This window comes from Crassostrea angulata, chromosome 8 (assembly GCF_025612915.1).
Source record: "Crassostrea angulata isolate pt1a10 chromosome 8, ASM2561291v2, whole genome shotgun sequence".
Taxonomy (NCBI): Eukaryota; Metazoa; Mollusca; class Bivalvia; order Ostreida; family Ostreidae; genus Magallana; species Magallana angulata.
Window position 1 is genome coordinate 46,812,619 of NC_069118.1, and position 24,179 is coordinate 46,836,797.

Sequence of the window (24,179 nt, forward strand, 5' to 3'; positions counted from 1 at the left end):
TGAAAGTTATATATAGTACGCCAGTATTTAATACCGTGAAAGAAAATTCTAAATCGGTGAAAATATTTCATCTATAATATACTTTAATCCACATTAATATCGACACCTAACGGGGATAAGAGGGTTGCTTTGAATTTCTCTCAGGTTGGGATACATAAATCCTAATAGCCAAGTCAATGTTCCCCTTTATTTATTTGACTTAGTTTTGCATTAAAGCGAATATATTCACTTATACAGGGCAAAGTCTATAATGAAATATGTATGTATTTATCATTCCAACATTATATTTAGGAAATTTTCTTCAACTCAGAAATGAAAAGTCCCAAGGGTGTTTGGGCCTTGGGACTTAGGAACGAAAACCCTTACATGAGGAACTTTCATACCAAATAAATTTTAAAATATTTTTTGTGTTTTAATATTTGCAATGGTTTTCATTCAATTTTTTAAGTCACATTTATTAAAATACATTTTCTTATATTACCAAGCAACTTTTTCAGATGATTTGTCAACAGAGTAAAAAAATATATATGAAAAATTATGTTTTGGGGAAATACTAAAATAAATTGCAATAATAACATTTTTGAATGATAAGAAGTGTAATAATTTTTTTTATGTGTCCGAAGGAAATATCCATCATATGACAAACAAATTTCTCTCAATTTGTTAAAAGCTGTCTTTTTAAAAAATATTTTACAAAAACACGAAAAAACATTAAAAAATTCTTTAAAAATGCTTATAGTATCCCTATTATCATTTAAATATTTGATAAGTATATGTTTTGTGGTCTTCTATTGAGATTTGGAATAAACTGTGGGTGTATAGAGCCACCTTAAGGTGGCAGGGGACAGTTTTTTAATACAATTCATTGTAGCCAAGGGATGCATGTCTTCCGAACTCTGTAACTAGAATTTCCTCAGGTCCCATTCAGCACAAAAACCTTTAATTCCCTCCTTATAAGGCCAATCACCAATTTCTGAAGAAAATTACTAGTCAAAACCTGTAAAATTCTCTACATACTGGTTTTTATGAGATTTTCACCCTTTCATATTTTGCTAATTTTTCATGATTTTTCAGCTTCTTAGACCTCCCCTAGCTAAATCCCTGAAGAGGGTTGACTTTCCGTACCGCGTGCATGTTGCATTGTTATACTTTCATGTTAAATACTGAAATCTGATTGGTTAAGACGCAGTTAATAATATTTACTATTACCCTCAGCGTTAGCAACGCACTTGGCAGCGGGTAACATTAAAAAATGTTACATGCGCGAGAATTATGCGCGTACGGTTTGCTGTAGAATTCACGTTATTCCTATATAAAAGCAGTAAAATTTTCTTAAAAATTTTAAAAAAGACATTCAGTATAACAAAATAAATAGTGCCTGTTTGGGAGGATAACAGTTGAAATTGACACCCCGAGAAAACCATTGTCAACCTCCGCTTCGCGTCGGTTGACAATGGTTTTCTCGGGGTGTCAATTTCAACTGTTACCCTCCCAAAACAGGCACTATTTATATACTATCACATGTCAGAAACTTACCGGTGTATAGTTTACAATATCCCATCCACCTACTTTTCGTGTTATTTTACCTCCCGTCTGTAACTTGCAATTTCACTGTGTAAAGTCAACACAACAGTCATAGCCGAAGGTTTCGCATTTTACTTCTAATAAGCAGCGATGTCACTTAATCCATAAAATTGGATATAATTTAAATATAAGTCGAAATATTACTAATTATAGTACTCTGTTCATTAATGTAATGTGTAAAGTCTACACCCGTCGCTTATTTTATTTATGAATTTATTAAACAATCTAAGAAAGAAACACTTAACAAAACCAACCTACTCCTAAAACTTGCAAATTTTATACACTTTGATACAGTTTTAAAGTGAATTTTTTTAAAGTCCTTTGGGACGAGAGTATTAATATTAAATCTGTAAAACGAAATTTTGTAATTATCATATATAATGCCAGGGACGTTTAAATATTTGTTTACTTGGGATATACGTCCCTGGTAATACATATGCCACTATGACAAATTATATATGTACTTACTTCAGTAGGAAAATATTTTATTTTTTAACCAAAGGTTATATAAACCAATGCTATCGTACCTCTCGAAACTCTAGAAAATCTACCATTTGGTTTTTTAAAGGACCTCTCAAAATACAGGTTGTAATTTTTTGTACTCAAATGCAAATTATTAGAAATTACCCATAAATTTTGTAACCGTGTATGATTCGTAATGTCATTTGTAAGAAATACTATATAAATTCTGCTATCTGGTTTTTGGGAGTTGATTTTAATCAACTCTCCTATGCAGTTACTCAGACAAACCGAAAGTGAAACAGTGTTTGGACCTAAGCACAAATCATTGCTGCTGACAAGACTTAGTTCTTGAAAATAATTGATAAATTCGATGTAATGTATGCTAAAGCATTGTTTTTCAAGGAAACTTATTTATAAATACCTTGAAAATAGTCAGATTTTAAATGGTACGAACAATTTAAATATTTTTGTAGTCGTATGTATTCCTACGCCAGAGTTCAATATAGTCTCGTTCAACTCGACGCTCGGCTGTCTCCGTAAATCCTTGTCGGAGATTTACGGTGTCAGCCGAGCGTTTGGTTGAAAGAGACTAGAGTTCAATATTGCTTGGATCCATACATTTTTCGAGAAATATTTCTATCACTGATACATAGTTTGATTGAATTAATTTTATCTTTAAATATAATCTAACATGATTCATATGGGGGTTTCTCGACATTCTTGTCGAAAAAGTCCAAAAATCCATATTGTAAAAATGTCCGTAATTCAAATTAGAAACTACATGTACTTGTCATGCAGAATAACATATCATTGATTTTAAAATAAACATCGACAAAATCAACCCGTCAGTTCTTCAGTACTTTGATTAAAGTGTGTCATTTTAAACTATCAAAATAAAGAAAATTTTGCTATTTATGTGGAGCATTACAAATATACATAAGAACAATGGATGCATTAATAACTTTCGGAAAAACAACCCAAATGTAAAATTTCTAAGGTTTGCACTTTTTCTTTTGTGTCAATTTTTCATAACGTATTCCTGCATATGTTCTTTTTATCATTGCCAAAGAATGAAATTCCTAGATTGGGTTTTATTTTGTTTTTGTTTTTCTTTTTTTTTTGGTTTTTTTATTTTGTTGGGTTTTTTTTTGGCAGTTACCTGGTTTTTATTTTATTTTATTTTTTTTTTTTGCAGTTGCCTGATTTTTTTTTTTAATTGTGTTGAGAAGCACCAGCTCTAATTCACCAATAAGGAATCATAATTTTTTTAATCATGTTGCAAAAGCGGAATCGACACAAACTGCACAGAAATTTCAGGTACAGTGATCTCAGACGTTATCTTATTCATGTCCAAAGAATGAAAGTTATCGTCTATGAAATGTTTCGGAGTCCAACTATTATTCTTACTAAACATGTATGTTATATTTCGTTCTCCACCTAGCCAACACCTTTATACAAGGTCATGAGGCCGGATAGGGCTCTGTCAAGGTGTTACAGAGAAAAACGTAACAGATAGGGTCGTATATATCTTTATTGCATAGTGTCGTAATATGCAATGGTACAAGGTCAAGGCCTATCGTTAACCACTTCTTTTCAAAAACGCCCTGTAAAACAACAACCAAAAAATCGTTAACCTACAGAATCCTAATCCATGGAAGGGGTGTTTATAGTACGTTTCCCTTTCTAACACCTTGACATGTACATGTAGTACTTTAACCTCTATTTTGAAATCAATTTTGTTAATTTCGAATATTCTCCCAAAATAGGGGGCAAATCCTTAAAAAAATTCAATTTCCTACACGTATAAGTATTAGATTTAATATGCAAGAGAAATGTTTGCTGCTAGAAAAAGCCATCCCCCCACCCCCCCCCCCCCCCTCCCCACCCTTGCTACACCATGTACACGTCCCTGATGAAAGCAAAGAAAAAAAATTTAGGATTTGGAGGTCGAAATAGGGTCGGATAATATTCCAACGGGATGAAACAACTGTAAGAGTACAAAGAGGTCAGGAAAAGTGATTGAATGACAGCGATATGCCTTTCAATTACCTTTGTTTTGTTTTTCTTTTAATTTTACTGGTTAACAGAGTTTTATATACTGTGGGTCCGTGAACAGGGCAAGTTTTAAAGCTTTGGGAATTTCTAACGGCTTACTACAAGTGTCAAATATTAGGCATCTTCACTCCCCCTCTGAATTTCAATTAAGATGGCTCGTTTGTTTTGTTTTGGTTTTTTTTTTTTTTGGGGGGGGGGGGGTTGGGGGGATGATGAACAATGCAAGGACGGAGGGTTAGGAGACCCTGGTCGCTACTTTTTTAGTTCATATACATGTATTATTTATTTATCTCAAACTTTTTTCTGAGTCCCCACTTTAAAAAACGCCATGCTATGACCCTGAATATGGTGCCCAATATTTTACTGCTCTGTTTTATACATATTCTGGCAAAAAGGAACGGAGAACACACAATACAACTTGAAAAATCATCACATTCCAGCCATGAAAAAAACATGGAATATCATTGATAATCCAATCTTTTACTTTTAAATAATTTAAAATCAAACAAGTTTAGTGTGTTGTATGTCATTTTAATGATTATCAATGGACAGTTTTGGTATGTACATAAATGGTTGATGAATTTTGAACACAAATCCATTTCCTCTAAGTCCCGGTCCTCATTGGAGGTGAGACCAGGATAACCCCGTCCCCCCGAACAAACAGCATGGGGATGTTCCTCTTTGTGGTCTGAAAAAGTTATCAGAAAAAAATAAGACCATCATGTTTTACAGGTAAATAGTATATAGGTGTCTAGAAACGGTCACAGTAAACCAATATTAATGAAGATAAAAGTGCATAATTACCAAGATACTTTTACTGGAATAGAATTTTTAAACTTTACTTTTTTTTTTTTTTTTTTACCAAAAAATAAGTTTCAAAAATTTTTGGAAAGATAAAAATTTTTAATTCCCTAGCGGGATTCAAACTCATGACCTGCAGGTTCGTAGTGAAGGCTCTCACCCATTGCGCTAGGTTTTTAGATGACAATGTTTGGTAAAAAATCAAAGGCCGGAACGGCCACAAAGGCGTCGAGCTGACATTTTTTTCTTTTATATAGAATGATACCAATAATTTGAATTTCTGTACTAATAGTCATATCAAATGATATTAGACTTAGAATAGAAAGTATTTGAATTATGTTTTCTGCTGCTTTAAAAACAAAAATCGGTATATTTTCTTATAAAATAGGTACATGTGTAGTGGTGCTTTTTTCATACAATAACTCATCATAATTGCAAAAATCGAAGAAATTTCAAAGTTCAAAAATAATTTGTTTCTTTCTGCTTCAAACAGTCTTTGAACAACTTTCATAGTTTCATAATTTGAATACATTAACAGTGTGTCCCTAATTATAATAATAAAACATACATTTGTTTATTTCAATTCCCGTTTGAAACAAGATTTCCTATGGTATGGTTGTTTACAAACAAATCCACAACACGTGCTATCTATAATGCTCGACCAAACTAACTGCATTATCGAGTTTACTTTTTGCAACGAAATTACTAGATATATACGTTTATCGCTTACATTAATTTTGGAGACCGTGCCCGATAACAAATAATTTTACATCCAAAATGTTATTTCTATCGGGCACGGTCTCCAATTAAAATGTAAGCGATAAACTAAAATAATATATAGTGAATCTTTACACTTAGGCCTGATTGTATTCATCCGCCATTTCTTGATTAAGCAAATTTATTCTTATGCAATGAGTTGTCAATCAACAGGGAGGCAAAGTTGGGTTTTTTGTACACAATTTAGCTGAATAAATGGAAAAAAAATCTTGTAATACGTTTAATACTTTTAGGAACTTATTTCTTATGCGCATTTAAGAGGCGGTGCAGCGCGTGCATTTTTGGACGATTGCCAATCCAGACGATCGCTAGAAGGCTGCCGAGCATTAGCTCGACGCCTTAAAAACTGTTTATAACATTATACTTGATTTCATTGTTTGAATCGATAAACAATATGTCACAATATGGAGGTGTCCCATACCATTTTAAGATAGTCAAATCCATTTTTAGAACACCCAATATTAATCTCCTTGAAAAGAAGAGCTCCAAATAAATTGAGATATGTAGGAGATTATAGTTTCTGTGCTATCTGCCCATGGTGAATAGTCATTGATCCCCCCCCCTTTTTTTTAACTTGGAGAACATGTCTGACATAATATGAGTTGATACATTAAATTCAAAGTTTGATAACTCTAATTTCTTTATCATCAAAAAAACCTGCACCGCCGACAAATAAAGTTTTCTTCAGTTACAAAAAAAACTTTTTATTGACTATTCGGACGATAGCTAATTTATTGTCCCCCTCGACAACATCTATTTCCCTCAACTTTGCCTTGTGAAATAGTTAATGTATAGGGGGACAATAAACTTGCTATCATCCTCATAACCAGTAAATAGGTACCCACGGTATATAATATTTAATATTTTATCTGAAATATTTGGATAATTTGGATAATTAATAGTTGGTAGCTAAAAATCATTTTCAGGTAGAATTAAACATGAAAAATCCCTATTACGAAAGTTTAGATTCTAAGGTCAAATAAATGTATAGAAACAGACCTTGTAAATTTCCTCAAATGTTTCCTCATCAATTTCCACTGTTGTAACCGTTTCTTCAACATCTCCAAGAATCATGTTCAGATGCTGATCGTATGCCTTTTAGAAAAAAAGTGAAGAGGTTAATAGAACCAATTAAACAAGATCTCGGACTTTCAGTTGGACGTAGCTCTCTGTTCCATCCATCAAAACAAGTTACAAATGACCCCGTTCCAAGCGAAATATGTACCTGTTGTATAGTCTTATCTCAAAAGCCGCACAAATCTCATTGATTTCAAAGAGCCATGGCTGAGTGGCTATAGCAATGAAATAGACAGACCTCCATCACATTACTGTTTGATACAACTACCCAAAGTTCAAGCTTGTTTAATGTTAAAATGTTTCCATAATGTTGCTTATTCTGGTTCATAACACTGACACAAAAACAAAAGATAAGAAGCTAAATTTAGTAACTGTGAGATTCATCTAAAAGGGGTGCCAATTTGACAATTACTTAGTAACTGGTGCTAGATAAATTTTTTTTATTACTGGACATGAGAACATATCATGGAATCAATGTCCAGGAAATTAGAATTGACTGTTGAATGGGTAAAAATATCATGATATACATGAATAATTAAGCAGGGCTAAGCCTTTTAGAAGTAATCATTTATTTATCACGGGACATGTGGGATTTCAGCTAGAATTTGTTTTGAACAATGAAGAATAATACATTGTACGAATGCAGCTTGAAGAGCATTTAGAGTCCTTAAAGTCCCAGTTGAACCTGCACTTTGCCTCCATAATCTTTATTTAGGATTTTATAAAGTAAAAGAAAAGAACACAAAATAATTAATGATAATAAAACACTAAACATTCAGATTTAAAACAAGTCAGTATAATTCATAGTTATGATTGACAAGTATTTTTTCCCAAATGGCCAAAATTTTGATGATTTTTCTGGATTCAAAGACACAAGTCCCATTTCAGAAACAGAAAAACAATCCCTGCTTGTCTCGGACTATTGAGCTATCAACTTTTTTGAGCCCCGTGTCAAATGTTTTGTTCATTGCTTGCTGTGTTTTACAGATATCAGTAATAATTGAAGAGTGTAAAGTTATTCATAATTCCATACATAACAAGACATGAACAATTTTGATATCATAATTTTGAATCACCTTTCATTTCAGTAAATTGTACTACATGTACTACAACATGTACAATAAAAAAGAAAACAATATTAATTTATCAGCTGTCTCTGAAATTCATTAAACTTTCATTGGTTTTTAAAAGATATTGAAATAAATGTCTGAATCTTATAGGTTCCAGTCCTGGAGATAGAAGCTATATGAATATCAACACTTACATTTAATCTTCCACGTAATTCTCGCTCATTTCTCATTTTCACGTAAATTCTTTCATCAAGACTAAGTCGAATCAGATCTAACGGCTCTTCCACATTTTGCACTGGAACTTGCTACAGGAAAAAAAAAATTTTAAAAGGCTTTTAAAAATAATTTTTTTCAATGTCAAAAAAAATGAACCTGAAAAGTAATAAAATTAACACCATGCATTTTCTCTTCATTTAACAAGTTGGGAAGAATTATATACCTTGGCTATGATAACTCATTTGGGATATAAATGGGAAACGATACACAGCTATAAAGGTGATGTCTATATATACAGGGATTTTGTATTGCAGCAGATCCAGATGATAATTTGCAAAATTATTCAAGTTATTCTGAGGGACCACTTTATGGAGAAAAGATGTAAACATTCCCCATAAAAAATCTCTGCAAGAAATCTGTTCTTGTTCCTGTGAATTTTCCCGATTGAAAATGACAATGTGTCAACTGATTTCAATTTCACTTCTCTCATAGGTATGTTTACTTTTATTAAAAATTGGTCAAATGTGCTGCATAAATATTTTGGGATAGACTATAGCATTAGCTTGATGATATAATTATTAGTTGCTCAGTAGGTAGACTGGAGCCACACTTTTCAAATGAAATGGTCTTCAGCTTGAACGTAGTTGTAGGTATCACCCAAAATTCGGTCTAGTTTATTACATCAGAAAGAACTTGCAACAATTCTCTTCAAAAGCCGGTTTTCTGCAACTTATCATTATTGCACATGTAAATTGTGATTTTAAAAAATAACCAAAAGGTCACATTATGCATTACCCAAATGAAAAAGCATGTGCACAACACAATAGTAATAAGTCATTGATATGACGTTTATCTACAAGCTGTCGTCACTTAGAAGCTTTAAAGAAATGGTAGGTTAACATTTTGAATACAAAATGAGTACCTGCTCTTGATCGTCAGCCATTTTTATTTGAATGAAGAACAATCTTAAAATGCAGACATAAACGGAAAAATTTATAACCATTCATAAATTTCCCTTTTTATTTTTAAGAAAATATCCTCATATTTTAATTTAAACATGTTTATCATATCAATTAAAACATGCAGTTTTTAATTTCAGAATTATATTTCTAAGTGTTTAACATTTTCCAAATATATCAGAACATTACATTTTTGTATATTTTGAAAAAAGTGTTCTGCGGAAGTGTACAAATTGAAAGTTTGGTAGCTAGTCCAGCTAACGCCATTTTATGGTAAGAAAGATAACTCGTGTTTGTTTCCTGACAGCCATTGTAATTCGAATTTCTTCTGTTATGTAAACAATTGTAAAAACTTTAATAGGCTTTATTCTTTGTGATGACAGCCAGAAGTCTATAAATGAGTAAGTAAAATTCCACTTCCGTTACTTATTCCCATCGTTGAGATAAGTAATAATTCCATAAAAAAGAGTATATTGATGAAAATGAACTTTATATAGGAAGTATGGTAAACTCGATTTTTTATCGATTCTCTTTTATATATAAGTAGTTGGGAAAAGTTGGTACTTCCTGGTAGTTAATAATACTATTACTGATTTTTCCAAGCATAAGTTGAGTTCCCATTGAGTTGCGAAAACGTGCGCGGAATTTTACAAAATTTTGTCTTGGTCGGGATCGGAGACATCTTTGTATTTTTGTGAATATATATAGATAGCATTATTTACTGCTAAGAAATAAAGATAGATCTTATGACATTTGCGATATAAACTTATATTAATTTAATTCTTTCTGTATAAATTGTTCCAAACATGGAATATAGATTTTTTTAAAATATTCAAATATGTGCCTTATTCCGATCGCGCTCGAAATACACTACGGAGTTATCTTTCTTGATTCGCTCTCCGGGTAACATACTTTGTCAGTGTTTGGGTATATTTAAGCATCAAAATCTTCTATATTTTGTGACATTTGGTTTAAAGGATGGCAATTCTTCCCAAATGATGGATCATTCTGCCTAGAAATCAATGTTTTAAATCGAAAATTTTGTTTTTAATTTTTAGGTGGACTAGCTAAGTTTGGCGTGTATGGAAAGAGAGCGCGCTGTAAGATGTTTATCACGTTAAAAACTTTCCATTCTTTTATTGTGAGATTGAAATGCCAAAAAATAATTTCATTATTCAGTTTCCACACTTTTATCTGTTAAAAATTATTTGCATTAATACAGTACGTATGATTTGTTCACGCAGTTTCATGATCATCATGATTATTTTCTATAATTTCACGCATTATTCATAAGATAGTTTGTGACAAGGGTTAACAATTACAGAAAGGATGGTGAAAATCGGAACCTTTTTTGACCCCGTGGTATGGCAGACGTGGAATAAACAGCAGACATGGAGACAAGCCAGATCCTCCCTGATGTGGAGTCTAGTCAACCTCTGCCTGGCTGTTCTGATGTACCTAGAACTGTAAGAACTGGAGTAATCTCTCTTCACCTTAACTTAATTATAGAAGAATGTTGATAGCGAGATCATTTAATAGAGAAGCAGAATCCTAGACTGTTTCTTTCTTCTAGCCGGCTGCTAATATTATTGTAACATATCGAGGGGTCTGTACCTATACTCTGTCCCGAGTTTTTGCTTCCACCACTTTTTGCTTGATATTTTAATAATAGTAAATACCTTTGTGCTCAAACTACGTTCATCCACTAATATGAAAAATGTCCAGATTATCTGTTTTGAAACGCCCCCTCTACCGCTTCAAGTTTCAATACACATCCAAAAATTGAAAGTCTACGGATATTTTGCATTGCATCAGCCATTTATAAGCCTGGATGATAATGTTAGAAATTTGCGCGATGTATTCCGAGTGCATTCCGAATGGAAAAAAGATGTAAACATTTCCCATTACAAATCTCCGTAAGGAATCTGTTTTAGTTCCTGTGAATTTTTCCGAGTGAAAGTAGATAATGTGTCAATGAAATTATCTTGGAAAATATCCCTTTCAAATATTTCAATTGCACTTCTTTCACAGGTATGTGTATTTTTAATAAAAATCGTCCAAATGTGCTGCATAAATATCTTGGGACAGATTATAGTCAATTCTAAGGTCTGGAGGTTGAATATAAAAATATAAAATAATAATATTTTTCCTCTCTAATATGATTGGTGATAACAATTGGCCTACAAATATTAACAAAAAGGCCTTCCCTAACTTGGGGCAAAATCAAAAAATGGATACAGTCGGCCGGGAATGAAACTTGATAAATACCAAGAGGTAAACACTATTAATGCCTTATTCAGGTGGTAGTGAATACCTTCCACACGCTCTAGCTACTAGTATATAATCTACTTAAGAGGTAAACCCTCAGCAGAGGTAGTCACTGTGTTAACGCCCTATGTAGGATGGACAGTGTACTACCTCTAACTAAAGCGTATCCCTTCCCTAATACCTCTCTCAAGGCAACCCACCTACCAAAACCGTACATTAGTCTCCCTTCCCCCAAATTAATAAGGCAAAGGTTAGCCTTTATAATGTTGATGTTCAGGAAAACTATGATTCCACAATCGAAAATCTGACTAAAAAAAGTGCGTATGAAGATAAGAGCTGTAGCTCTACCAGAAAATTCAGGTTAATTGACTGAATGTATGCAGTCTGTCAACCTAAATTTACTGTAAAACTACAGTTCTGCAGCCAATGAATATTTTGAAAGTAATGGATCTAGTCAAATTAAGTATTTGTTTGCTCCTATTGTATGGTGCAGACAAAGACACACAATACTCAATGATTCAATTGTCTTTTGTAATGCTTTTTGGATATCTTCTATATATCCTTTCTATTCATTGTAATAAAAAAATTGATATACATTTCATCATTTTTGTTAAATGATTTTATTCAAATGATATCAGAAAACATGCAAAAGATTTGTTCTAAATACATTCATAGATGAAATTTGGATTATTCAGTGAATATGCATAAATGTTTTTTTTCTCTAATTTTGATAGAACCATATTTGCTGTGAGGGCCCATTTTGACTTGAAAACACACATACTTTGGTATATAGGTAAGTCATTAACTTTTTGGCATTCAGCATGAGCTTTGCCAGCATATTGCTATTAAACTGTGCTGAAATTTATTCTATATACAATCATAAACTTTTTGTTCACCAACAAAGTTGCATTCCTAGAACATAAGAGATTTTCTCTCTTTTGGTGTGTTACTCTTTATTATCATTACTCTTTACAATCCTTACTGTTTAGCTCTGTTACTATTACTGTTGCTCTCAGTACTCTGATTATTCTCAAAAGGTGGAGTTATTTACCCTGTTACTTTATACAATATTTTGTATACTCTCATGACTTTGATTATATTCAGAATGTGGAGTAGCCTTGTTACTGTTTACAATATTTTGTAGTACTCCCAGGACTTTGATTATTTTCAGAATGTGGAGTAGCCTTGTTGCTGTATATGTAGCACTCTCAGTACTTTGATTATTTTCAGAATGTGGAGTAGCCCTGTTGCTGTTGCTAAACACGGTGTTCCATTTCTGTCTGTATCTACGACCTTACGTATCCTCCACCTCCGTGGACATGACCCCCGCACAGAAAAAGCTACTCGCCATCAAAGACACAGGTCAGTGCAATGTTTTCCATGAACTTAATTTTTTAAGGCCTTAATTCACAGTTTCAGTGTTTAATGAATTGCATTCTTGATAATACGTGTTTCTTTTTTCTTGCTTTGAATATTGAATTTGTCTAAGACTTACATTTAACTGTTAAAAGTCCATTTCTGCATATTGATTTTATATACAATGTATTAAGTTTATATTCAACTTCTTATTTAATGTGACAAGAGGAACTTTCCATGCATTTTATACTATTGTGTTATATATACAGGTAAAGGATAATATGGTTTTTCTAAATCATTTCACTTAACCTATGTGTATTTTTAAGATGTGTGCTTGATACACGGACAAAATTGACATATTTTCTAAGCATTTTGGTGATTTCATTCCTATTTGATCTCCCTTGTTAGAATTAGAAGAGTTCAATTAAACGGTGTATAGCTGTTTTGTACCACGGCAGAATGTTATCCATCTGGAACAAAATGGTGTTTCAAACCGATGTCAGACATGTGATGATGTACATGTAGCATTCCACCTTAACAGTATTTATGAAATTAATGGCGGTTGCCATGTTCGATAGAAATTAGTGGAAAATGTTTGCATATTTTGCCTACATATGGAACATACCCGCTATGTAAATATAGTTGTCTATGTATTTGTAATGTGTTTATATTAGTTATGGATATATAAGGTCGTTTCCATGTAAGATAAGAATTCCGCTTTTGTACAACAACCTCTTTAGTCAATAGCAAGTTCTCCATCTCAACAACAGCTATTACCCTTGGCTGTGCTTCTAGAAAAGTTTCTGTTTCAGGGACAAATAACTTACTTTTGTCCTCATAGCCAGTAAATAGGTACATGTAGATAATGTTTCCTTTCACCCTGTGACTTAAACTTTCCCAACATGGATATTTTTCTGTGATGGCAAAATGTTGATATCAAAACATTTGATTGGCTTTGTTAGTGCAGTGGTTAAGGCATCAGAATACTAACCTTCAGATCCCAATTTGAATTAATATTTACTTTTATTGCACAAATATATTAAAAATATTTATCATACACATACTAGAATATCATATCTTTTTTAAAAAAATTACCAGTTTGCATTTGTTTGGTAAAACTTTTCACAAAACTGTGGAAGAACCTTAATGTTTTTGTGTTTATGTTTAATTGCAGATCATGGATTCAAGGTGTCCCCCAGGAAGTCGCCAGAGTCCCCCTCCAGTGAGAGAAGCCTGGTGTTCTCGGTGACCGCCCCCTCCCCCCAATCCAGCCCATCCAGCGGGAGACTGACCCCCACCAATCTGGGGGCCGGGGCCATCAACTACAGCAGTCATTCCATCAACCCGTCCCCCTACTCCTCCCCAGGGGTGAGTAACAGTAGTTGTTTTAAAATGACCCAACTGTAGTTGCTTGCTGAAAAAAGAAGTTTATTATTATCTTTTCCATTTAATAGTTTTCCATCTTAAATCAACAAGTATGGACTATTTCTAGGTTTTGGATGAACTGTTTCCCCAGTTTTTGAAAATCTTCTACCCTACATCAAGCTGTAGTAGTAGATTAGGTAATAAAACAATTATTATATGCCTAATTGGGAAAATAGGTTGGGGAGCTGTTCCTGGAATTTGTTCTCCAACAATTCCTCAGGTCTTTTCTCCTGCCGTTGGACAATAGTTCAGACTGTTTCCCTTCAAGGCCTGAAATAATTGTATATACATTATTGTATGAAGGAAAAAATCAACCTCTCTTCTGTTCCAGTCACATTCAGAGCCATGGACTCCGAGTTGTCATTGAAATGTTATATTGTTAAGTAAACATTTTTTTTTTCAGGGATCCCCAGGTGGAAACATTGGAACCTCCTTCTCCCAGTTTTCTCCAAGCATGTACAGTCCAAACTTATCGGGATACAGTCCCAATGTGTCTGGTTACAGTCCTCAACTAGCAGGATATGGTCCAAACCTATCCGGACATGCCCTGAATTTATCAGGCTATAGTTCCAATCTATCTGGATACAGCCCAAACTTATCCACTTACAGTCCCAATATGTCCGGATACAATCCAAACATATCCAGCTTTAGTCCAGGAACAGTGTACACGCCAAGTCCTAATGTATCTGGATTTTCTCCCTATGTGACAGGGTATTCTCCAAACCTATCTGGATTCCCATCTGGATCTCCAGGAATGACACAGACAGGAATGGCAGACACCAGTGGGCTCAGATCCAGACACACATTGTCGCAAACCATGAAAAATGCTGCAGGTATGTTGTCGTCTGTTTACTTGCTCTTTTGAATAACTTTTACACTTATATGAAGCTGGACAGATTGAAGTATCCTGCTTGTGTGTTAGATAGTTTGAAAGGAGTTGCATACACAACTGAGATTAAAATTCACATGTATGCTGAAGAGTACATTGTGTTTTGTTTAGATTTCATATTTTTTTCTTTCTTCAGCATGATTTGAAAATCACCTTATTGCAAAAGATGTCCTGTCATTTATACCTTATTTTCTAGTTAAACTTCTTTGATCGAAACTTACATTATGTGCATTGGTATATTGATATAAGCACTACTCAAATATTCTGTTCCTGATACTATGGAATTAAAAATGATTGATTGATAAAACAAAGACAGGGACAAAGAAAGATACATCTGTGATAAACTCCTCCATTCTTAAAATTTATGAAGACCGAAGTCCCATATTCTTTATAGGTAATTCAGACTATACATATATGTACTACAATGTATCACTCGGAACTACTCGGATGTCTCGCGCACTCGACATTAACCTCGAGGTCTGTATGGAGCGTAGCGGAATCAGCCGAGGATTGCCGATTGACAATGTATAATGCTGCAGTTATCTTTCTTTGTGCATTTTTGCACAATATTCAAGGATTGCATTTCAGTATCATTTTTTCCTGACAAGGTTTAATATGTATTTTTCATTTGAAGAATTTTATATTGATATAATATGTATAAAAAAAATCAGACATGTTTAATGCAAAAAATCAAACAATAATTCTGGCATATACCTAGCTCCGTAGTCCAAATGTAAATAAAGAAATATTATTGTGTTTTGCAGAAATTTCTTATGAAAAGTTTTAATTAAACATTTTCAAACTATATAGCATCTTCACTTCACTTAGATTTCATGTGAAAATATGTGTTATTGTTCATACAAATTTCACTTAACAGTATAACAGTACTTCAGATGGACATGTTTTCTTGATTTTTTTCAATCAGACTTTTCAATTTTGCACATACCTGTTAACAGTGCATGTATGTGATTTTTCAGTTGTTTAATGTTTCAATATTTATATTTCTATTGGTATGTTTTTATTTCAGAGTAACATGTAATAATTTTATGATTATGTTGATATGTCAGCATTTTAATTTCTGTGGGTATGTTTGTTACAGCCTCCTCGTCGTTTGATAGAATCACTGACCTTCACTCACTGAGCAAGTACCTGCGAGAACAGGACGAGAAAGAGTATATCAAGTCAGCTCTCAGTAAGTCACGGTCCTCTCCTACTGTGTTGTTAATTACCCTGATATATGTCCTGTGCTATTAATTACCCTGATATATGTCCTGTGCTATTAATTACCCTAATATATGTCCTGTTCTATTAGGCCACATAAAATTAAATCTCTGGTTCTCAGGCCAAATTTTCCAAAATTAGATGAGGGAGGGAGGCTTTTTTTTTTCTTTTTTTTTTGTTAAAAAAAGAGATGAGGGAGGCTTTTTTTTATTTGGGAAAGAAATTTTAATAACTACCTACAATTTAAAAAAAACAAGATTTTCTTTATTCAAGCAGCTGTTTTATTATTTAATAAGGATAGCTATTAAATATTTTAACAGATAAAAAAACCCCCACATTTATGTTTGAAAATACAGTCCAACTTTCAAAGTACAACAATGATATTTAATATTTAGATCAAATGAAAAAACATTTATTTTTTTTAAAAGTGAACTATTTGTTTTCATTTTGTCTGCTTCTTTGCTCTGAAGCTTTGAACATCCTTCCGTTTTTACAAAGCTGTCGTTGTGAAACAACACAATCATGACATATTGGGTACTGTCCATCTTCTGTATCTTGTGTCAAACAGTGATAGCATATTGGGGGAAATACACCAGAGCTGTACCGTATATACTCGCCTATAAGTATTGTTCGCCTATAAGTCGGTTGCCATTTTTCATGTTTATTTTCAAGATTTTGCCATTGACCCTCTTATAAGTCGGGTAATTTTTTTTGGATAATCAGTCTACAGATTGCCAATCAAATAAGCACATTTTATCAAGCATGACTATATTCTAGATAAAAAATATTGGTGTTTGACCCCTCTGTTATCATTTCTAGATGCAATGCATTTTAAAAGTGTTGTGTTCAGTTAAGACATCTATCCTGGATGAATAACTTTCGATTTTGGACGCCATTTTTTTTTTATTGATACACTGATGAAAACTTGGTGTAAGCTATAAAAATATTTAAAATACTATTGAAAATAAAATGATAGTGATTTTGATCCCCTGTTGACTGGTTAAGATGGTATAGCCACTTTTAAAAGTGATGTGTTAGCTTGTGTTGTTTTAGGTGACATGCCACCTACAGCCACCAATATAGCTATTATCACCTCATGTGTAATTTATTATGAATAAATATAAAACGATCTTTATTTTTTTTTAAACAGACCAGCAATTATTCTTGTGTTTTATTCTTTAAGTATAAAACAGAAATTGCTGTTTTGTAATCCCACTAGATCGCTTTTAGACGCCATGTTTTTTAATAGTTTTCTGTAAACAGAGTTATCTTTCTTGAAGTTTGTAACTTACGATTTTGGACGCCATTATATTTTTTAAACACTCATTACAACTAGATTATAGCTCAAAAACTATTTTAAATGCTACTGCAAAAAAAATGACAGTGATTTTATCCCCTATTGACTGATTAGGGTTGGTAATTAGCCTCCTAAACTCGGTGTTGGCTTGTGTTGTTTTAAGTACAGTTATACCTACAGCTATTATCACCTCAGGCGTAAATAATTGCCTGTTTAAATAAAATATACTATTAAATACACCTTGTTCATATTTTAAGAAATACAGTTGAAACTTTCAATGTATTTATTAAGTGTTTATCTTTTTAGTAATTAAAAAATAAAAATGTCAAGTATAGGGATCGCAAGTCAAAAGTTGGAAGCAAAATGGCACCCAAAAACAAAGTTTTACTCAGTGGAAAAATTATCTGATTGTATGTCAAGCCTATAAGTCGGACCCCTACTTTTTATTCAAATTTCTACTCCCAAAATACCGACTTATAAGCGAGTATATACGGTACATGTAGTAGGGGGTCTCAATTGGAGATGCACAGGCTAAATTTGATCTCATATAAACTTTCTACAATGGGGCGAATATTGAGGGTGCTTTCTCAGGATTATTAGGTTCTAATTCCTGAAGTTCAGATCAACATGAAAACTGATAAAGTCCAATGATTTTTGTAAGCAAGGTACTTTCTTGGGCATCAAGTTTAGTAGCACTATATAACTTAGCCTAAGACTCTGGGTTTCGGGCAATCTATGCAGGTTCCCATTTGTTTCACTGTTTTGCAGTCTGAGCAGATAGACTAAATTGAATTCCATGTCTGCTTGCAGTTGATTGTGCTCATTTTGATGATAAAGAAGGACAATGTTCCTCTTTAGTATTGGTTCAAAAACCTCACTGAACTCCTTGTAGTGTCCTTCTTCTCCTTTAATAAATGACAGTCATTTAAAAATAAAGAAAAATATCAATCCACTTTACAAAACGTAAAATGACATATTTGATGTTTACTCTAAAATACCTGGCACTGGATCAGGAAAGTTGTGTAACTGGCTAGAGATATCATTATGCAATCTCGGGGCCAATTATATCCGACAGTTACTGGGACCACATTTCTTCACAGTTAACTTGAGTTAAGAAGTAAGTCCTGAATACACAGTAGATATCATTAAACCCCGCAAGTTTATAATGGTTAAAATCGTGGCGTCCAAACCGTTCTTGTGTTTGCCAACTGACAAAGAAACGAAGGCACCAAGTAATTTTTCTGGGGAGGTCCAACTTTTCCAATCGAATTTTATCGATTTCACGCCCTCGTACAGGTTTAACAGACAACATCCATCGGAAAAGCTCTCAATTATATTCCACGGTAGAATGGCGGATACAAATCGAAACAGCAGACATTTTGATTCGTTTTAAGTCCAAAATTTCCATCGACCCCATTTTTACTAGTATCGTCTATATCATCGGGAGGTTTGGATCATAAAGTTTTTACTTGCGAAAATAAGCAACTTTAGTTAATGATTAAGACTACACCGGAAGCTGCGTATTAGAAACAAAAGTAAAACTATATGCAAACCGAAAGCGGAAACTTTTTTTTTCCGGATAGGTCTCCGCATTATCAACTTTTTATTTTATTGAAAATGCAATAAAATTTGCAATGCGGCACCCTCAAAACGGATGCGCGCGGGCCTGAGAACCGTAATTTCAATTTTATTTAGCCTTAATTACCCTAATATTTGTCCTAGAATTTAGTTTTTCTGTTGCTCTGTTTGATAAATAAAAAATACTGTAGACTCCTAAGATATGTATAATATCGCAAGAAGCAGGTCTCAAATTTTTAAAAATTTTTCCGACAGATGGAAGCAAAATGAAAAAATAATTCCAGTTTTGCGATTTTTGTATTCTCGCGATTTCATGCAAAAGTTGAGTTGCAGAATTGAGCACTGGTTCTCGTGTGAAATAAGGAATTTACAATAATTTTTTTTCTCTTCCTTCCTTCAAACTTTTGAACTGTATATAATAAGTGTAAGATATACTATTAATTCTTGGACCAGCAAGTGATGATTGAAACAAAATCATGTTGAGGATTTACCACTTTAAAAAATATTTTTTGAATTTCAAAGCATTCACCAATATTGTGTTATTAACAGGTTCCCCAGAAAATTCTGGTGGATCTTCGTTTTGGAACTATGGGAGAACGGCCATGGATTACACTCACGTCCTGAAAAAATATGTGTACCAGCTGGCGAGTCGATCGCCTCACTCCCTCACCACTACCAACAACGACAACGACCAATCAAATTCCTACAACGGGGAAGACGTAAGTTTCAGCCAGATTATTGTTTTATTCCGACTGTCACATGCTTATGCTGTAGCATTAAAGAGGGTCATGAAATAAACGTATATATGTACACTTATGAAAAATTATGAAGCATAATGATGACGAATGTATATTTGGTCATACTTTTTTTTAGCCATTTCAAATCATAATTGGTCACAAATGAATGTATTTTAAATTCGGTCATTATGTCAGGGCTGTTTTTGTTTTGTTTCATTATATATACATGGTTTGGTATTTTATTGGAGTTGTGGATAGGGGGCTGACAGATTGAGCAACACTCTCTTATGAGCTAATGGCCTAAAGTAAATACTGGACCCACGCATTTGAAGGGCCATTATACTGTTGGTTTGTTAAGATTGTTGATAATTTTCATTAACCTACAGTACTGATCAGACTCAACCTATCAGAAAATAAAACCCAACTAAACCCTTTGTTTACTCCGGGTTTACTAGAGTGGACCCAGAGTAAACCCAAAGTAAACCCGATCAGAAGTATACCCCTGAAAGCAGACGCTTCATGTGTATTCTGAATATACAAGGAAAATAAACCCCAACTAAACACTGGGTTAACTCTGGGTTTCCTCAGGGTTTACTAGAGTGGACCCAGAGTAAACCCAAGGTAAACCCGATCAGATGTAATCGCTGAAAGCAGACGCATTATGTGTATTTTGAATATACAACGGGCAGGAATTACAGGCAGTGAGTGCTAAGATAAAATACAGGTCTGCTTAACACTTCAGTGCGTACAGTTGACCCCAAAAGCAATTCTTGAGTAAACCCAAAGTTAACCCAAAAAGTAAACCCAGGGTTTAGTTAGGGTCTACTCTGGTCTTAGGATGGGTCTGATCGGTACAGTAGCCCCTGCATTTTGACAGAGCAAAAAAATTTGTAATGATATTGATGTATGAAATTTCAGCACCTGTTGAGATTGAATTTTTTTTTTTCCAGGTGTGGACTAAAAGAGGAGTGACAGAGGACGACCTCTTTTTGTGGGTCGAGCGGCTCAGAAAGGTTAGAAAAATAAATACATGTACGTGGTACAGTGTATGTATATTGATATAAAAAAGGGGCAATTTACTATAACTTACCAGTAGACTAAAAATATTGATTTGAAAAATATTTACAAAAAACTACCAAATTTTGAAAGTTATGATGGAGTATGATAATATACAATGTACATGTATTTTGATTTCTCTATGATTTTTTTTTTTGGTGATATAGTGGATATGTTTGACCATTGTATCACCCCTACGTAAGGAGATTGAAGAAGTGAATGCTGGATTACGTAGAATTGGGTCAGAGGAAACCGAAATTGGAGGTAAAACACACCCCTACTACTGGTACTTGTTATATTATTACAGGTTGTATTTTGAAACACATACGTTGTCTTGTGAATAGCAAAGTATCAAATTAAGCAAACATGTAAAGAGTGTTGTCCGTTTTGTATTAATTCAAAAGTTTGTACATGCTTTAGCATTGTACCATTTTATGTATGTTCACATGTGTGATTTAAATACTTATTTTTGCTATTATTTTCATTGAGAAAGACAAGGATTTACTTTTCTTTTATGAGCTCAGAAAAAAAATAGTGTATGTGGAATAACATTTAATAAAAAGTTAAAAGAAAAAAAAAATTAAGCAGTAATGTCTTTGGAAATCTATCATTTAATTATTTACGTGTAAAATTTGACAGTAAAATAATGATAATTTTGATGTGTCTTTGTAGAGGTGGGGGTCTCGACATTGAAGCAGCTGGCTCTGACGAAGGGCCCCTATGTACCCACCCTCAATGCCGTGGTGCCTTATCTGGATTTCTCCTCAAACCAGGAGTATCTAGTCAAGAGAATTAAAGGTATTGTGTACCAGTAGTAAACACACTGTACACTGTGGTTTCATTGAAACCAGTTAACTTTTCATTGATTTAGTTTTTGAGATGATCCATGAATTTACATGTAAATATTCATCGAAGTCCAATTTCTACATGATAACACATATAATTGATGAGATCATTGTCCACAAATTTCTGTATCCCTGCATTGTGATTTTCATTAAATTCATGAAAATTGATGTTCACAAATATTTGAAGAGACCATGTACCATATATACTACATAAGATTTGTATAACTTTTGTTGATATTTCTGGTGTTTAATGATGGAGATGTTGGGAATATTTTCGTTATTTATCACATATGTATTTATCCCTCAACATTAAATGCGATGTGTGTGTTTACACCCATGGAAAAAATATGTCAATATACAATGAAAATATATGATTTTATGCACATTAGAATAAGATGCTAGCTTACAGCCATTCTCTGTTACAGACTTAGGGAAGGATGGATGCATGGGAGAGTTTTGCTGGAACTCTGGGGGAGACTATGGCAAGGAATGGGGGGAGCACCTGCCCTCGGATGCTGCAGTATGTCTCTTCTGATATATTTCTTAAGATTGTTGTTTAAAAAAAATTTTTTAACAAGAGTTAAGGTTTTTAGCTCACCGAGACGAAGTCAGGGGGAGCTTATGCTATACCCTCGGCGTCCGGACCTGGTTAAAGTTTTTGTTGCAGGTCCTGTTTCCAAGCTATTACTTGTCCTATCTTCACCAAACTTGCATGGATGATGCATCTGGACCTACTTATGGACTTGAAAGACTTGGATGCTGAATCTTAATGCTAAATTTCAGATGCTGGAGGAGGTTAAGGTTGTTGGACCAGGTTAAAGTTTTTGTTGCAGGTGCCCTTTGATCCAATATCTAAGTTACTGCAGGTCCGTACTTCACCAAACTTGCATGGATGGTGTGTCTTATGATACTGATGCACCAGACAGGCTAAAGTGCTGAATCTGAGCTATAGGTTTCGGATGCTGGAGGAGGTTACGGTTTTTTGAGCTGGATAAAGTTTTTGTTGCAGGTGCCCTCTGATGATTATATCTTAGTTACTACTTGTCCTAACTTCACAAGACTTCCATGGATGGTGCGTCTTATGATACTGATGCACCTGACAGGCTTGAATGCTGAATCTGAGCCATAGGTTTTGGATGCTGGAGGAGGTTAAGGTTTTTAGAGCTGGTTAAAGTATTTGAAACAGGTGCCCTCTGATGATTATATCTTAGTTATTACTTGTCCTAACTTCACCAAACTTCCATGGATGGTGCGTCTTATGATACTGATGCACCTGACAGGCTTGAATGCTGAGTCTGAGCCATAGGTTTCGGATGCTGGAGGAGGTTAAGGTTTTTAGAGCTGGTTAAAGTATTTGAAACAGGTGCCCTCTGATGATTATATCTTAGTTATTACTTGTCCTAACTTCACCAAACTTCCATGGATGGTGCGTCTTATGATACTGATGCACCTGACAGGCTTGAATGCTGATTATGAGCCATAGGTTTCAGATGCTGGATATGGTTAAGTTTTTTTGAACAGGTCACATGTTTAATAGATAATAGTACTATTTCAAACTTGCATTGTTGATTAAACTGTAATATGAATGAATCACAGAGGAAGCTTCAGATGCAGAGCTTGATCTCGATTATCAAGGATGCTAAAAAATATATCTTAGTTATTACAGGTCCTAAGTTCACCAAACTTGAATGGATGGTGTGTCTTATGATACAGATGCACCTGACAGGCATGGATGATGAATCTGAGCCATAGGTTGCTGATGCTGGAGCAGGTTAAGGTTTTAATTGCTAGTGCCCTCTGATGATGATATCTTAGTTATTACTGGTCTGAACTTCACCAAACTTGCATGGAGATGCGTCTTATGTATACTGATGCACCTGACAGGCTTGAATGCTGAATCTGAGCCATAGGTTTCGGATGCTGGATGAGGTTTAGTTTTTTTGGAACAGGTCACATGTTTTATAGATAATAGCTTGCATAGTTGATTTTACTATATTATAAATGAAACGCAGAGGTTGCTTCAGACGCAGAGCCTGATCTCCATTATCAAAGATGCTAATGAGATTTCCTACCTCACTCAAACCAGCTCGAAAGATAGATGTGTTTGTTGATAAATGATATAACATGATTCCTATGATATAGTATTGTATGGTATGACAAATTATTGTTTAATATGATACAATATAATATCTTATGTAATATTATAAAAAGTTATATTGATACGATATGATATTGTATCAATTTTTTTTATATTTTATGTTATGATATTGTATCATGATGTCGTTATGTATAGTATTGTATATTATAATACAATATTGTATGATATTGTATTGTATTATTAATCTATTATTTTATCACATGATACTATTACATAAGATATTGCAAAATATAATATTGTATCCTATGATGCAATATTGTTTATTCTATAATATTGTATCATACAATATTGTATAATAAAATTATATGATATTAGTTTCTGTAATATAGAATTATATCGACACATGAA

General features: G+C 33.6%; 2 protein-coding genes across 2 annotated transcripts; one reads left to right on the forward strand and one right to left on the reverse strand.

Annotated features, from left to right (window-relative positions):
• Window positions 1-4,611: 4,611 nt before the first annotated feature.
• On the reverse strand, window positions 4,612-9,008 carry LOC128157962 (U6 snRNA-associated Sm-like protein LSm3). Its single transcript, XM_052820636.1, has 4 exons — window positions 8,965-9,008; window positions 8,021-8,131; window positions 6,679-6,774; window positions 4,612-4,789 (listed from the first exon to the last, which is right to left on the reverse strand). Exons 1-4 carry the CDS (start codon window positions 8,983-8,985, stop codon window positions 4,706-4,708), a joined length of 312 nt encoding a protein of 103 aa, XP_052676596.1. The 5' UTR covers window positions 8,986-9,008; the 3' UTR covers window positions 4,612-4,705.
• Window positions 9,009-10,070: 1,062 nt separating this feature from the next.
• Window positions 10,071-22,208, forward strand: LOC128161022 (transmembrane protein 209-like). The gene is made up of 12 exons (XM_052824287.1): window positions 10,071-10,101; window positions 10,326-10,467; window positions 12,004-12,062; window positions 12,500-12,631; window positions 13,800-13,993; window positions 14,454-14,883; window positions 16,039-16,131; window positions 19,585-19,754; window positions 20,723-20,785; window positions 20,996-21,092; window positions 21,501-21,626; window positions 22,099-22,208. The coding sequence occupies exons 2-12, from the start codon at window positions 10,331-10,333 to the stop codon at window positions 22,206-22,208; spliced, it is 1,611 nt and encodes a 536-aa protein (XP_052680247.1). The 5' UTR covers window positions 10,071-10,101; window positions 10,326-10,330.
• The last annotated feature ends 1,971 nt before the right edge of the window (window positions 22,209-24,179 follow it).

What these genes read in the sequence shown, in the direction of transcription:
- LOC128161022 (XM_052824287.1), top strand. Translation starts at nt 10,331, where the DNA reads ATGGTGAAAATCGGAACCTTTTTTGACCCCGTGGTATGGCAGACGTGG. An exon ending in ACTCGCCATCAAAGACACAG is followed by an intron (nt 12,632 to 13,799) that starts GTCAGTGCAATG and finishes GTTTAATTGCAG; the next exon opens with ATCATGGATTCAAGGTGTCC. An exon ending in GGGTCGAGCGGCTCAGAAAG is followed by an intron (nt 20,786 to 20,995) that starts GTTAGAAAAATA and finishes TTGGTGATATAG; the next exon opens with TGGATATGTTTGACCATTGT.
- LOC128157962 (XM_052820636.1), bottom strand. Translation starts at nt 8,985, where the DNA reads ATGGCTGACGATCAAGAGCAG. An exon ending in TGGCTGACGATCAAGAGCAG is followed by an intron (nt 8,132 to 8,964) that starts GTACTCATTTTG and finishes TTTTTCCTGTAG; the next exon opens with CAAGTTCCAGTGCAAAATGT. An exon ending in AATTACGTGGAAGATTAAAT is followed by an intron (nt 6,775 to 8,020) that starts GTAAGTGTTGAT and finishes TTTTTCTAAAAG; the next exon opens with GCATACGATCAGCATCTGAA.